This window comes from Chiloscyllium plagiosum, unplaced genomic scaffold (assembly GCF_037043375.1).
Source record: "Chiloscyllium plagiosum isolate Xiang-an unplaced genomic scaffold, Cpla_swu_hap1 HiC_scaffold_2, whole genome shotgun sequence".
Taxonomy (NCBI): Eukaryota; Metazoa; Chordata; class Chondrichthyes; order Orectolobiformes; family Hemiscylliidae; genus Chiloscyllium; species Chiloscyllium plagiosum.
In genome coordinates, this window is record NW_028270140.1 from 159,386,256 (window position 1) to 159,399,897 (window position 13,642).

The window sequence follows — 13,642 nt, forward strand, 5'->3', positions numbered from 1 at the left end:
TTCAGGAAGCTTCTTGTTAGTTTGTCTTGGGAAGTGTAATCTCTTGTCTGCGAGTGACTATGGTCATGTCTGGTTTCACTTGTCAGCCTGTTTTGTCAACACTAAGGCGTTCTGGGAGTTTCTTGTATGGTTTGGACAGGTTTGATTTCCTTTGTTCTGTGTGGCAGGGTGGCAGGTCTTTTCCCACAATTCTCCCCTTTTTTTGCTGAGGGGAGGGATGAGTAGGGGGCAATGTAGCCGGATCTGGGGCATTTGTCGGGTTGGGGAGAGGTGCTTGGTATCAGACAGATAGCTCTCGGTGTCTGAGTCTGATTCAGCAGAGGTTGTCTCAGGGGCAGGGATGTTCCCCCAGTGGATTGTACTAGTTAGGTGGTGAGGGGGGCAGAGGGCAGTAGTATTGCAAACAGGCGTGAACAGCGCAGTTGGATGGCCATGGCCAGTGTCACAATCCCAGCAGTGATAGCAATGAAAGCTATAAGTTTCTGTAGCAGGGCTGTACCCCATGACCCCCACCAGGAGGCTGCCCAGTCCCATAGGTCCCAGTGGGAGTTCTGATCTTGCAGGACAGAAGCTGCCTGCCAGATATACTGGGCCAGGTCCGTGATGTTTTCGCTGAGGTCAGGGATGTAAATGCAGCAGTCCGTACCAGTGATGGCGCACGTGCCCCCTTTTGCAGCGAGCAGGTAGTCTAAGGCCATCCTGTTTTGCAGGGCCATAGTGCAAATGGCAACAGCCTCCGCATTAGCTGGGGGTGCACTTCAGCTGTGGAATTCGCCATCTCCTCCAGTGTGGTGGTGAGTTTGTGGGCTTCTATCTGCAACTGCAAGGTTGCATAGGGGAGTGCCATGAGGTAGAGAGCTGCATCAAGGGCAGCGAGGGCTCATTTGCTGCGGGTCATGGGCTTTGGGAAGGGAGGGTACTGGGAGTGATAAATGAATGGTACCCCATACCAACATAGCAGCTCCCAGTCCTGGACAACAGCAGCCAGAGTTAGGCTTTGTGGCCACAGATAAAGTAGGTGCTGTTGTAGGTCCGGAGATAACAGGTCTGAGTCCCTGTCCAGAAGGTGAGGAAGGTGGTATTGTGGGTTGTCCTGTTGAATACCTGTAGTTTAATATGATGCCTTCTGCAGTGGATCGGCGTGCTGCGGGATTTAGGAACAGGGAGTCAGTGCACTGGCTCCAGCCAGCTTCCTATCCAATGGCTATGTGCTTTTCAACAATTGGATCCTGCAAATGGCCCCTGTTTGGTGGTGTCAGCAATGGCCAGGGCTGGGTGTTCATGGGAGAGATTGTAGGCTGGGTAAAACCACCCTTTAAGTTTATCCAGGTGGTACCCCGCACATCTCCAGCAGGCTGGGCTATTGTCCCTGTAGTTGGTCATTGCAGGTGGTATTTTGAGTGTGGTAACCTCAGGGGATCTGTCTGGCTCCAGCCACCACTCCGCCATGTCAGTGAAGTTAAACGGGATTGAAGCTAAGGGAATACACCCATGAGAGTGGATGGGGACCCTAGAACAGACCCAGCAGCGGGTCTAGTTAAATTGCTGAGCATACCCATGGGTCATTCTCAGGAAAGCATTGCACAGCAAGCCACAGTGTGACGGTCGGGTGGGTCAGGCTGAGGATGATGATGATGTTGGCTGCGGCGAGCAGCTGGATCCATCTCCAGTGTTCCGAATGGTGCCTTCTCCCGTCTCGTCCCTGTTCATTGGAGATGGAGCTCTCTTCCAGCAGGTGGCATGTGTCCATTTTTACAGCTTTCTGGGTCATCAGCAGGATCAGGTACAGGGCCTTTCCATCGAGGGGAGAGAGAATCCTTTTCTAGTGATCTTAGAACGAATGAATTGGCAGTGGTTGGGGTGTGGGCAGCGCAGCTCTGACCTGGTCGTGCTTTACATTAATGATTCTGCTGAGGGCTTGTATTTAATTTAGCAGAGCTTCTTGTGTCAGGAGAAGGGCTATTTCCATGGAGAGCTTTGGGGGCCTGGTACCAGTGGGCATAGGTCGCCCCATGAGCATCTCAAAAGGGTGAACCCTGTCGTGCAATTTGCTTGGCCACATGCTGGGTGATCCAGCATGATGGGGGTGGCCTTTTCTACTGTTAGGTCTAAACAGTCATGGTCGTCTGCAATGGCATTCTGAATGAAAGGCGTCTGGCCAGGCCTGTCCTATGTTTTGGGTGATCTTGGTCAGTGTGGTTTTAAGGGTGCCATTCAACCGCTCGACCATGCCTGATTACTGGGGTTGGTAGGGGATCTGGTGTCGCCATGGTATGCCTAGTGCCTTGTTAATACCAGTTGTGAGCTTAGCAGTAAAGTGAGTCTCCCTATCTGTCTCCATGTTACCGGGGACTCTGAATCAGGGGATGACATCCCTTAGGAGACATTTTACCACTGTCTGTGCATCATTCTTTCTTGTGGGGAATGCTTCCACCCATTTGGAGAACATGTTTTTGATGACAAGGATGTCTTTGTCACCCTGTTTTGGGGGCATGTGAGCAAAGTCAATCTGCAAGTGGCTGAAAGGCCCCTCAGAAACTGGCAGGCGGCCATATTTGGCAACAGGCTTTCCTCCATTGTTCTGCAGGCAGATGAGGCACTTTGACAGCAGTGCTTGGGCAGTGGCAGCGAATCCCAGTGCATACCAGGATTGCATTACAGCGTGTGTCATGCCCTTCTTGCCCGTGTGGCCATTGGCGTGGGCTGCTTGGGCCAGTGTGTCTAGGTGGGCTCTTGGGCAAATGATGCAGCCATCGGGGTGTACTAGCAGCTGTAGGGAAGATGACTGTATGGCCTCAGTGTGGGCCTAACTATCTTTTTCTTGTGGTAGAGCAACCTGTTGGCCAGCTCACACTTCCTCTGTGGGGTCAGGGAATACTGGGGCCTTTGCTATTCTGGGGGCCTGCAGGATGTAACTGGTGGAGTGCAGCGCGACTTCCCAAGCTGCTGTGTCAGCTGAGGAATTCCCTAGGGTGACAGGGCCAGTGGCAGAGGTATGGGCAATGCGTTTGATATTCGCTAGGGCGGAGGGTAATCGGACTGCTTCCCGTAGGTTGGAGATCAGCGCAACATGTTGTAGTGGCCTCCCCTGCTGAAGTGATGAAGCCTCTCTGTTTCCAGAGTGTGCCAAAATTGTGGACGGCTCCAAAGGCATACCTGAAGTCAGTATAAATGTTGGCTGTGTGACCTTTTGCAATGATGTAGGCCCGATTGAACACAAACAGCTCCACAGCCGTGCGGATGTGCCATCTGGTAGTGCAGCTGATTCCAAGATTGTGAAAGAGGTGCAGACGGCATACACTGCCAGTGTGTGGTGATCCGAGGGCCTGAAGGAGGACCCATCCGTTATGAGAATGTGGTCAGGGCGCAGGGTGATGACCTGCTGTACGAGGTCGTCTGCAATGGCATTCTGAATGAATGGGAGCAGAATGGCGGTGTTCAAGGCAAGGGGCATGCTGTAAGAACAGGTTAGCTTTGGACTGTAAAGCAACCTCATAGCCTGTTCTCCGGGTGGCAGTGAAATGTTGGGTTGCTGCTGAATGTAGCAGCAGGGAGACCGAATAGGGAATCTAAACAGTGCATGGGTGATCCAGCATGATGGGGGTGGCCTTTTCTACTGTTAACACGGCTGCTGCCACGGCTCTCAAACATGCCGGCATTTCCCTTAAAACAGGCGTTAAATGTACAGAGTGAAGAAACAACAGGGCGCTGGAGATCCCCATGGAGCTGTGTCAAGATGTTGGATTAGTTGGCATAGAGATAAAAGGGCTGAGTGTAGCCTGGGACTTCCAGGGCTGGTGCAGAGACCAGTCGCTGTTTTAATTCGGTGAATGCCTGTTCCATCTTTGGTGTCTAGTGCACATTCGCTGGCTACTTTGGTGAAGATGCCTCCCGTAGGGGCTTGTCAATGGTCTGGGATCCAGTGCCTATAATAATTCACCATTCCCAGGAAAGCCTGCAGCTGAGTTCTTGTGGCTGGCGGGGGGAGCTGAGTAATGGCCGCGATTCTCTCTCCAGATAGTTGGTAAAAACAATGACTGCAGATGCTGGAAACCAGATTCTGGATTAGAGTGGTGCTGGAAAAGAACAGCAGTTCAGACAGCATCTGAGGAGCAGGAACATCGATGTTTCGGGCAAAAGCCCTTCATCAGGAATAGAGGCAGAGTGCCTGAAGGGTGGAGAGATAAATGAGGGGAGGGTAGGGGTGGGGAGAAAGTAGCATAGAGTACAATAGGTGAGTGGGGGTGGGGATGAAGGTGATAGGTCAGAGAGGAGGGTGGAGTGGATAGGTGGAAAGGAAGATAGGCAGGTAGGACAAGTCATGGGGACAGTGCTGAGCTGGAAGTTTGGAACTGGGGTGAGGTGGGGGAAGGGGAAATGAGGTGTTCTTCCTCCAGGCAGGGGGTGGTGAGGGAGCGGTGGTGAGGAAGGCTTAGGACCTCCATGTCCTCGGCTGAGTGGCCTGAGGCCATGTGAGAGTTTGTATCTCAAGTACTGTACTTTATACTGGTAGAGTTGCATTTTTTTCCATTGAAACCCTGTGACCATCTTCTGCTAGAAAGTCGAGCAATGCTGCTGTGTCCAGCATGCATGATTCAGCGGAGGTGGAAGCCAGTAACAATTCATCCCTTATTGGAGGAGGGTGCTGTGGAACGGCATGTGTAGGGTGGAGAGAGTGCAGTGTACTGCAGCGGTATAGCCTGTGGGGTTCTCCGTGTAAACTGGGGAAGCCTGGTCCATGTGTACTGGCAGCCCCCATATGTAAAAGAAAAAGGTACTGGCTCTCAGGGAACAATTTAATTGAGAAAAAGGCTCAGCAGAGGTCGATTACAGAAAACAGGTGGCGGAAGCAGAGATGCTGGTGAGTATGGCATTCGTGTCCAGGTCCACTGGGGAGCAGGGAATCACAATTGCATTAACAGCCCTCATATCCTGGACAAAATGCCACTTTCCTGGCCTCCCTGGTTTTGGGATGAGTAGGATGGTTGTAATACATGGACTGGTTGTAGGAACCAGGCCATCCCTTTGTAGGAAGGAGTCAATCACTGACTTGATCTCTTCTATTGCTGCTGGTGACCGTGGGTATTGACGTCTAGACAGCAGGTTGGCCCCCCCATTTTAGTGTGACAGTGTGTGGCGGGACTGACATCACTTGGTCTGCATGGTTGAGATGCTATGCCCACAGTGCTGCTGGAAGATCAGTTAGCACCGGGGGGTTTTCGTAGGAGGGGGCAGTGCCTGGGGTGTGCGTGGTAAAAGTGGCCTGGAGTGTTGCAGGAATGAAGCATACACAAACGTATCCTGCCCAAGTTGGGCAACCTCTACCAGGGGAACGGGGCTTGACTAAGGGGTGCAAAGTGGAGGTGTACACTTATAAAAGAGAAAGCCCAGCCCGGTTCAACTGAGGGGACTCTAAGTGCATGTGAGCACGACCAGCCGTAGCTGGAGCTGGCAGGGTTGGAGGTTCCAGGGCTACGGGAAATCGCTGCCCGCAGCATGGAGTAGCGTGTATCTGGGATATCCGTGTGAGACCCTGCATGAAGCAGAAATTATTTCGGTATCAAGGACAGTGATAAGCCCTATGCTGAAGTTGATAGGGTCAGATAGTAGCTCTACCATGGGTACTCCGTACACCCTGATGAGATGCGGCAGTCTTAAAATAATGTGGATCTCGAGACAAATTTAATTATGCCAGTATAATTTTATGAAAGCAGTATTGGTGCTTTGGGATTTTAGAACTGTCGTTAGACTCAATTTTACAATTTTCTTTTGTATTTTGTGGCTAGCACTGCTGCCTCACAGCACCAGGGTCTCAAGTTCGATTCCAGTCTTGGGTGACTGTGTAGAGTTTGCACATTCTTGCTGTGTCTGCGTGGGATTCCTCCGGGTGCTCCGGTTTCCTCCCACAGTCCAAGGATGTGCATTTCAGGTGAATTGGCCATGCTAAATTGCCCATACTGTTAGATGAATTAGTCACAGGGAAATGGGTCCGGATGGGTTACTCTTCGGAGGGTCATTGTGGAGTTGTTGGGCCGAAGGGCCTGTTTCCACACTGTAGGGAATCTAATCTAATCTAATCAAATTAAATTTTAATTAAGCCATATAAAGTTCACGTTTATTCTCGTGCAGAATCATTCTGTACCTCAGTCCAAGATGCTGAAATGTTACTTACACTGTATTATAATTTTAATATATTATTTTTAAATAAACATACTGCCGAAAACTCTGATAGAGAAGCAGTGTACAGTCCAATGCCAATTTAGTCGTAGTGTGACTGCTTTGATTTACTTTAGTCAATTCTTTGATGAGTTAGAGAGTGCCATTAGGGCAGTCATGGTGTCTAAGAAGGGTGGGAGCGTTAATACCTTATTAATAAAACTTACGCAGAACTTCCATTTCAGAAGCACCGATGGTTCCTTAAAAGGAAACCATCTTCGATCACCAAATGCAAATTAAATCAAGTCATCTCTGGATCTGGAGCTGCAGGGATTGAAACAGATATTCAATCACCAGCAAGCAAATGTGCATGCAAGCCTGAACACAAAGAGTCAAAGTTTCTCCAAGGTTCAGTGAATCGGTGCATCCGGGCACGAGGACCCTGTTGAGTGCTAGCCTGAATTGTGACAGGCTGCCGGAGAGTCTCTGCTCTCTCTCTCTTGCTCGCTCTCTTTCTCTGTCTCTCTGCTGCAGCCGGGAAGCCAGTAACACAGCCACCTCGTCCCACCCCGCAGGATCAAGTTTTTCAACACCAAGGTAAGTTTTGGGTACTGAGGGAAGGGGGCTGAGAGGGGTCCTTTTTTAAAAAAAAAGTTTTCAGGACTCCGTGATTTTAAGTTGGGGGGGGGGGGGGGGGGTGCTGACCACTTCCCTAAACTTATCTAAACTAATGCCACGAAGGGTCGCCGTAATCTTCTCCCCTGTTCTGCTCACAAATAATATTGGCTGGTGACATGTAAACAGAGTATTCCCAACCTACTCTTCGAGTGTGTGTGGTTACCCTGGCTCTTGTTACATCCTTGAGAGAGTTGGTGTCTGCAGACCGCTGCCACAGCAGGACAATTAGACTTGTCTCCCGAGTGTTTGGGGTCCCGCAACCTCTTTGACCTCTGGTAGAGCTGGGAATAGAGAACAGACTGCAGCACTGACAAACACAGAAACAAACAGGACAAATAGATGAGACAAATACTCGACAAACACAGGACAGACAAACAAAATAGCAGGGCCCCTGTCAATTTCCTTCGAGCTGAAGATCTCTCAGTATCAAAGCGAAAATTTGATCAGCGATTTCTCCATCTATCTTGCCAGACTTTCTCTGCCCTTCCATCTTTCCCTTGGCTGGACCAGGATCATGGCCCAAGTCCTGGCACAAGTTGGATCACGCATCTGCCAAATTATTTCAAATTTAGTTGATCAATTTAGGAGCTTACCCGACAACCTTCTCAAGCCAAGACTGTGGTTGCTCAATGCCGAATTGCTGCAGTAGATGGATTAGAATTGTGGCCAACCTCTGCATTCGTTCAGCCTTTCTCTAGGTCTGACCTGCTGGGGCAGGGCTAGCCGCCAAGACCAAATAGGGCTAAATTTAAAAAGTTAGGTTTGCTTACCCTGTTGAGAGAAAAGGGGCTGCCAACTCATGCCAAACTGTTGGAGAAATAACCCAATAAAGCATAGATCACAAAGCACAGATCAAAGTGAAATTAGCAAACAGTTTATTAACACAACGATATCGCGGAAGAGAAATTGACCAAGCTGAAACTTTTTTTTATTTCAAAAATATACTTTATTCATAAAATAATTTGATGGTCTGTACAGTTGGTCATGCCATACATATGTAAACATGTACATACAGAGATCAGAATTTATCATTTTTATACAGGTCTGTACATTTTTTCAATCATATGCCCATATAATTAGCTGAGGCGTCAGCAGAGCCCAAATGACTGCATGGGCCCCCTGTTCTTCGTTAGGCAGGCAGACTTTACACAGTGGTCTTCCCCAGCGCGCTTTGGCGGCAGCTGCCCCAAGCTTCAGTGCATCCCTCAGCACGTAGTCCTGGACCTTGGAATGTGCCAGTCTGCAGCACTCAGTCGGGGTCAACTCCTTCAGCTGGAAGATCAGCAGGTTTCGGACCACCCAGAGAGCGTCCTTCACCGAGTTGATGATCCTCCAGGCACAGTTGATGTTCGTCTCGGTGTGTGTCCCAGGGAACAGGCCGTAGAGCACGGAGTCCCGCGTCACGGCGCTGCTCGGGACGAACCTCGACAAACACCACTGCATTCCTCTCCAGACTTCCTCTGCGTAGGCAAATTCCAGAAGGAGGTGTGTGACAGTCTCGTTCCCCTCCGCAGCCGCTTCAAGGGCAGCGTGCGGTGCGGCTGAGAGTCCGGGCGTGCATAAAGGATCTCACAGGCAGAGTACTTCTCACCACCAGCCAAGCCATGTCTTGGTGCTTGTTGGAAAGTTCTGGTGATGAGGCATTCTGCCAAATGGCTTTGACAGTCTGCTCAGGGAACCGCTCGATAGGATCCGCCCTCTCCTTTTCCCGAAGGGTCTCAAGGACACTACGTGCTGACCACTTCCTGATGGACTTGTGGTCAAAGGTGTTTTTCTTCATAAACTTCTCCACGAAGGACAGGTGATACGGAACGGTCCAACTACTCGGAGCGTTCCGCGGCAGCGAGGCCAGGCCCATCCTTCGCAACACCGGAGACAGGTAGAACCTCAGTACGTAGTGACACTTGGTGTTTGCGTACCGGGGATCCACGCACAGCTTGATGCAGCCACACACAAAGGTGGCCATCAGGGTGAGGGTGGCATTGGCTGTATTTTTTCCCCCGTTGCCCAGATCTTTGTACAGCGAGTGCCTTCGGACCCGGTCCATCTTTGACCTCCATATAAACTGGAAGATGGCCCGGGTGACTGCAGCGGCACAGGTTCTGGGAATAGGCCAGACCTGTGCCACGTATAATAGCAATGACAGTGCCTCACACCTGATGACCAGGTTTTTTCCCGCGATGGAGAGCGACCGTAGTGTCCATCTGCCCAGTTTCTGCCTCACTTTGCTGATACGCTCCTCCCAAGACTTGGCGCACGCCCTAGCCCCCCCGAACCAAATACCTAGCACCTTCAGGTGGTCGGTCCTGATGGTGAAGGGGATGGAGGATTGGTCGGCCCAGTTCCTGAAGAGCATGGTCTCGCTCTTGCCTCGGTTTACCTTGGCCCCCGAAGCCCGTTCGAACTGGTCACATATGCACATGAGTCTGTGCACGGACAGCGGATCCGAGCAGAAAACGGTGACGTCATCCATGTACAAGGAGGCCTTAACCTGCAGGCCCCCGCTGCCAGGAATAGTCACCCCTCTCAGGCTCGCATCCTTCCTGATGGACTCGGCAAATGGCTCTATGCAGCACACAAACAAGGCAGGAGAGAAAGGGCAGCCCTGCCTGACTCCAGATCTGACTGGGAAGCTATCTGATTCCCACCCATTGATTGAGACTACACTGACAATGTTGGTGTAGAGTAGTCTGATCCAATTGCAGATTCCCTCCCCAAAGCCCATTTTGGAGAGAACATCTCTCATATACCTGTGTGATATCCTGTCAAAGGCTTTCTCCTGGTCCAGGCTGATCAGGCAGGTGTCCAACCCCCTGTCCTGCACGTAGGCGATCGTATCCCTGAGGAGCGCGAGACTCTCAGCGATCTTCCTGCCCGGCACAGCACAGGTTTGGTCAGGGTGAATCACCGACCCCAGAGCAGACCTGACCCGGTTGGCGATTACCTTTGACAGAATTTTGTAATCCGCATTCAACAGTGAGATTGGTCTCCAATTTTTGAGTTCCTCCCTCTCCCCCTTCCGCTTGTAGACGAGGGTGATGATGCCTTTCCTCATGGATTCACTCATGGTACCTGCCCGAAGCATACTGACATATACCTCCAGCAGGTCGTGGCCAATCAAGTCCCACAGAGCAGAATAGAGCTCGACCGGTAAGCAGTCGCTTCCGAGAGTTTTATTCTTTTCGAAGGACTCGAGGGCCTTGGTCAGCTCGTCCAGAGATAGCGGCTGGTCCAGCCTCTCCCGTGTTCTGTTGTCTAAGACCTCCGTGATTGAGGACAGGAACGACTGGGAGGCCGTGCTGTTGGTTGGCTTCACGTCATACAGACTGGCATAGATGGATTTGCTGATCCTCATGACGTCAGCCTGAGATGACGTTATCGAGCCATCTTCTTCTTTCGGGCTGCTGAGCACGGAGCTCTGTTTGTGCACCTTCTGGAAGAAGAAACGTGAGCACGTCTCGTCCTGCTCCACCGAGCGGACCCTGGACCGGAAGATTATCTTGGAGGCCTCCGAAGCAAAGAGCGAGGCTCGCTGGCCCTTCACCTCCTTGAGGTCCTCCGTGACATCCACCCCCATCGTCTGCAGCAGGAGCAGGTTCTGCATACTTTCCTGGTGCTGGGACAGTTTTCCCCGCCTCTCTCTCGCCTCCTGAACACCTTTGAGGATGAAGAACCTCTTGATGTTCCCTTTTACTGCTTCCCGCCAGTTCGCTGGAGACTCAAAGAGGGGCTTCACGGTTGTCCAACCTGCGTAGTCCCTCTTGAGCTCCTCAATGTTTCCCGGGGTCAACAGCTTTGTGTTCACCTTCCACGTTCCCTTATCAGCCCGCTGCTCGTCCTGTAGGTGACAGTCGGCCAGCAGGAGGCAGTGGTCAGAGAAGAACACCGGCTTGACGTCGGTGGATCTGACCGAGAGCGTTCGGGACACAAACAGGTAACCTATCCTTGAGCGGATAGACCCGTCTGCCCGTGACCAGGTGTATCTACGCTGCACTCCGTCTGCAAGGGTGCTGAAGACATCGTGCAGCTTGGCATCTTTTACCGTGACCATCAGGGCTCTGGACGTGGTGTCCAGTTTACTGTCCCCCCCGCCGGATCGTCCATCTGCATCAATGATACAGTTGAAATCTCCGGCCAGAATGACCGGCCTGGACGTAGCCAGCAACAGTGGAAGCTGCTGCAGGACGACCAACCGTTCACTCTTACCCACTGGGGCGTACACATTAATCAGTCTCAGGGGAGCATTCCTGTACATGACGTCGGCGACGAGGAGGCGCCCGCCCACCACCTCCTTAACCTCGGAGATGGTGAAGTTGCCTCCTCTCAACAGGACCCAGGCCGGAGGCACGGCTATCGTTGCCCCCCGACCAAACTGACGGCCCATGGGCCCACAAGCTCGACCATCTCCTGTAGCTGCTGAGGTGCGGTATCCCACACTCCTGCAGAAACAGGACGTCGGCTTTAACGTTGGCCAGGAAGGCCATCGTAGAAACACATCGCGTACCCGATTTGATGCTACGCACATTGATGCTGGCAATTTTTAACCCCATTTTAACAGTTTACAAGGTTAATAGTGTCCATTTGCTGCTGGTCTTGCCCCTCTGGGATAGCTGTGTGCATCCCCGTGGTGACGGCAAACTGCTGGACCCTCCCAGGGCTGAGGTAGCTGTCCGGCTCCACGATGGAGCCATTTCCCTGCTCTGGTGTCTTCGGGTTGGGCCCAGGGTCCTCATAGTTCAGTTCTCCATCTGACAGCGGGGCTGTCACAGGACCGCTGCTCCCAGTTACCTTGAGCTGTGGGCCGGTGGGTACCTCTTGGTTCTCACCGGGTGGGGGGAGGCCTTTACCTGTCCCCTCGGAGGGATCGTCTTTTCCTGCTTGGGCGGTGCTGCCCTCCTTTTTCCCCACGGCGCTCTGTCTCTTCCTCTGGTGACGACCCTCCTTGCACCCGTCCTCACCATCGGAAGAGCTGCCTGTATCCTCGCCGTGTAGGTGTCGCTTCCCCCCTCGCTGGGTGGCTTTGGGAGGTTTCCTCTTCCTGCTTTTCACGGTAATCCAATCCTCTGCTTCCTTTGGTCCCTTCTCTTCCATTTCCTCAGTCTGTCCTGAAGGAGCTTGGATCGGCTGCTGCACCTCCCCGCTGTCTGCCGTCTGCTCCGCTACAGCCTGCCCTTCCTTCTGGGTGCCTCCAAACACCGTTCCCGTGCTGTTTTGTGGTACCTTGCTGGTGTTAGGCGGTCCACGGCTCGTGTTGCCACCTCCAGCCATCTGTGCGTAGGTGGCGGCCCCTCGTCTTGGGCAGGACTTGTACATGTGGCCCGCCTCTCCGCACAGATTACAGTTCTTGGCCTCCTTACATTCCTTGGTCGGGTGGCCTTCCTGCTTGCAGTTTCGGCAGACAGTCACCTTGCAATCCGCCGCCATGTGGCCTGATCTCCCGCAGGTTCGGCACACTTTTGGCTGCCCTGCGTATGTCAGGTAACCTCTGCTTCCTCCGATGGCAAAGCTGGAGGGTGGGTGAAGGATGTTCCCACTGGCATCGACCCTCAGGGTTACCCTGACCTGTCGTTTGTTGGTCCAGATCCCGAAAGGATCGACCACATCGGTACTCTCTCCCTCGACCTGGACGTATCTCCTCAAGAAGGTCAGGACATCTGCTGCTGGGACGTGAGGGTTGTACATCTGGATTGTTACAACCCGACTCCTTTGCGCAGGAAGCACACGCAATGGGACCGCCGACAAGATGGAGAACAGAGGTTCCCCTTCCTTCTCCTTGAAGACCTTCAGGAGCTGCTCACAATTCTTCACGCTCCTGAAGGTCACAGGGAAATCCTGCAGGCAGTACACATCCACTGCTTCAAACCCACAGCACTCCAGCAAAATCTTCTTCACAAACACTGTCCGATCGACCGGTGTGTGCTCCTCCACCTTCTTCACAGTCACCCTGACTGTGTTGCGAATGCCCTGGCCAGGGCTGCAAGCGGCTGCTGAGGCCATAGCTCGGAGGTTGGCTGGTACCTGAATTGGCGTTAGGCCGAAGCCAGCATAAAGATCCACCAAGAGCAGGTCAGCACAACCAAACGATCCTCCAACGTCCAATCATGATCCAGCGATGGTCTCCAGCAGCTCCGACGACTCGCAGCACGATCCCCAGGTTTTATAGGAATCTTGTACAATGAGGTGAATTAAAATGGGGAAAAGTACGATGTATTTGAAAATTAAGTAATCCAGTTACAGTGGTGATAACTGAAAAACCAGTTATCGGAAGAATGTCCTGATTGTCGATACAATGTAACATCCTGGCAGTAACAATGCAATCTTGATGGGATCAGGAGATTCCAGCGCTGTTTGCAGGTAGGTGAGAATGTCTCTTTTGAAACAGTAAGGAGTTTCCATTGACAACAACCAAAAAAAAGAGCCAGATTTTTAAAAAATGCAGAGCCAGATAACTAAAAATTGGCGACCTTAACAGCTGTCTGTGTTGTAAGGAGCACTTGAAATGGACCCAGCCACGTCTTCACCTTCTAGTTATTCCTCCTGAAGTCTTTCACCACTATCCAGTCTCCAGGTTCTAGATCGTGCAGCTTCCCATCTACTGGTTGGGGAGTGCTGCTTTCACTCGATTCTATACTTGAGATAAAAGTGTCGAGAGTTTTATACAGCAACACAACATTTCATCCTCACAGTGGCCTGTTATCTGTCTTCCCTTAGGTCTTGGGCCAATTCCTGTGTTGGGCGGCCTCCCGAACAAAATCTCAAACAGGCTAAGATTAGCTCTTGGAGAAAGTGAGGACTGCAGATGCTGGAG

General features: G+C 51.9%; 1 protein-coding gene across 1 annotated transcript in view; it reads left to right on the plus strand.

Annotated features, from left to right (window-relative positions):
* The first annotated feature begins 651 nt into the window (after positions 1 to 651).
* LOC122539512 (uncharacterized) overlaps positions 652 to 13,642 on the plus strand; it is a 230,757-nt gene continuing 217,766 nt past the window's right edge. Inside the window, exons 1-4 of the mRNA XM_087994168.1 lie at positions 652 to 683; positions 1,573 to 1,783; positions 3,308 to 3,443; positions 6,628 to 6,753. Of these exons, the coding sequence (XP_087850294.1) occupies positions 652 to 683; positions 1,573 to 1,783; positions 3,308 to 3,443; positions 6,628 to 6,753 (505 nt within the window). The remainder of the gene's footprint in view (positions 684 to 1,572; positions 1,784 to 3,307; positions 3,444 to 6,627; positions 6,754 to 13,642) is intronic.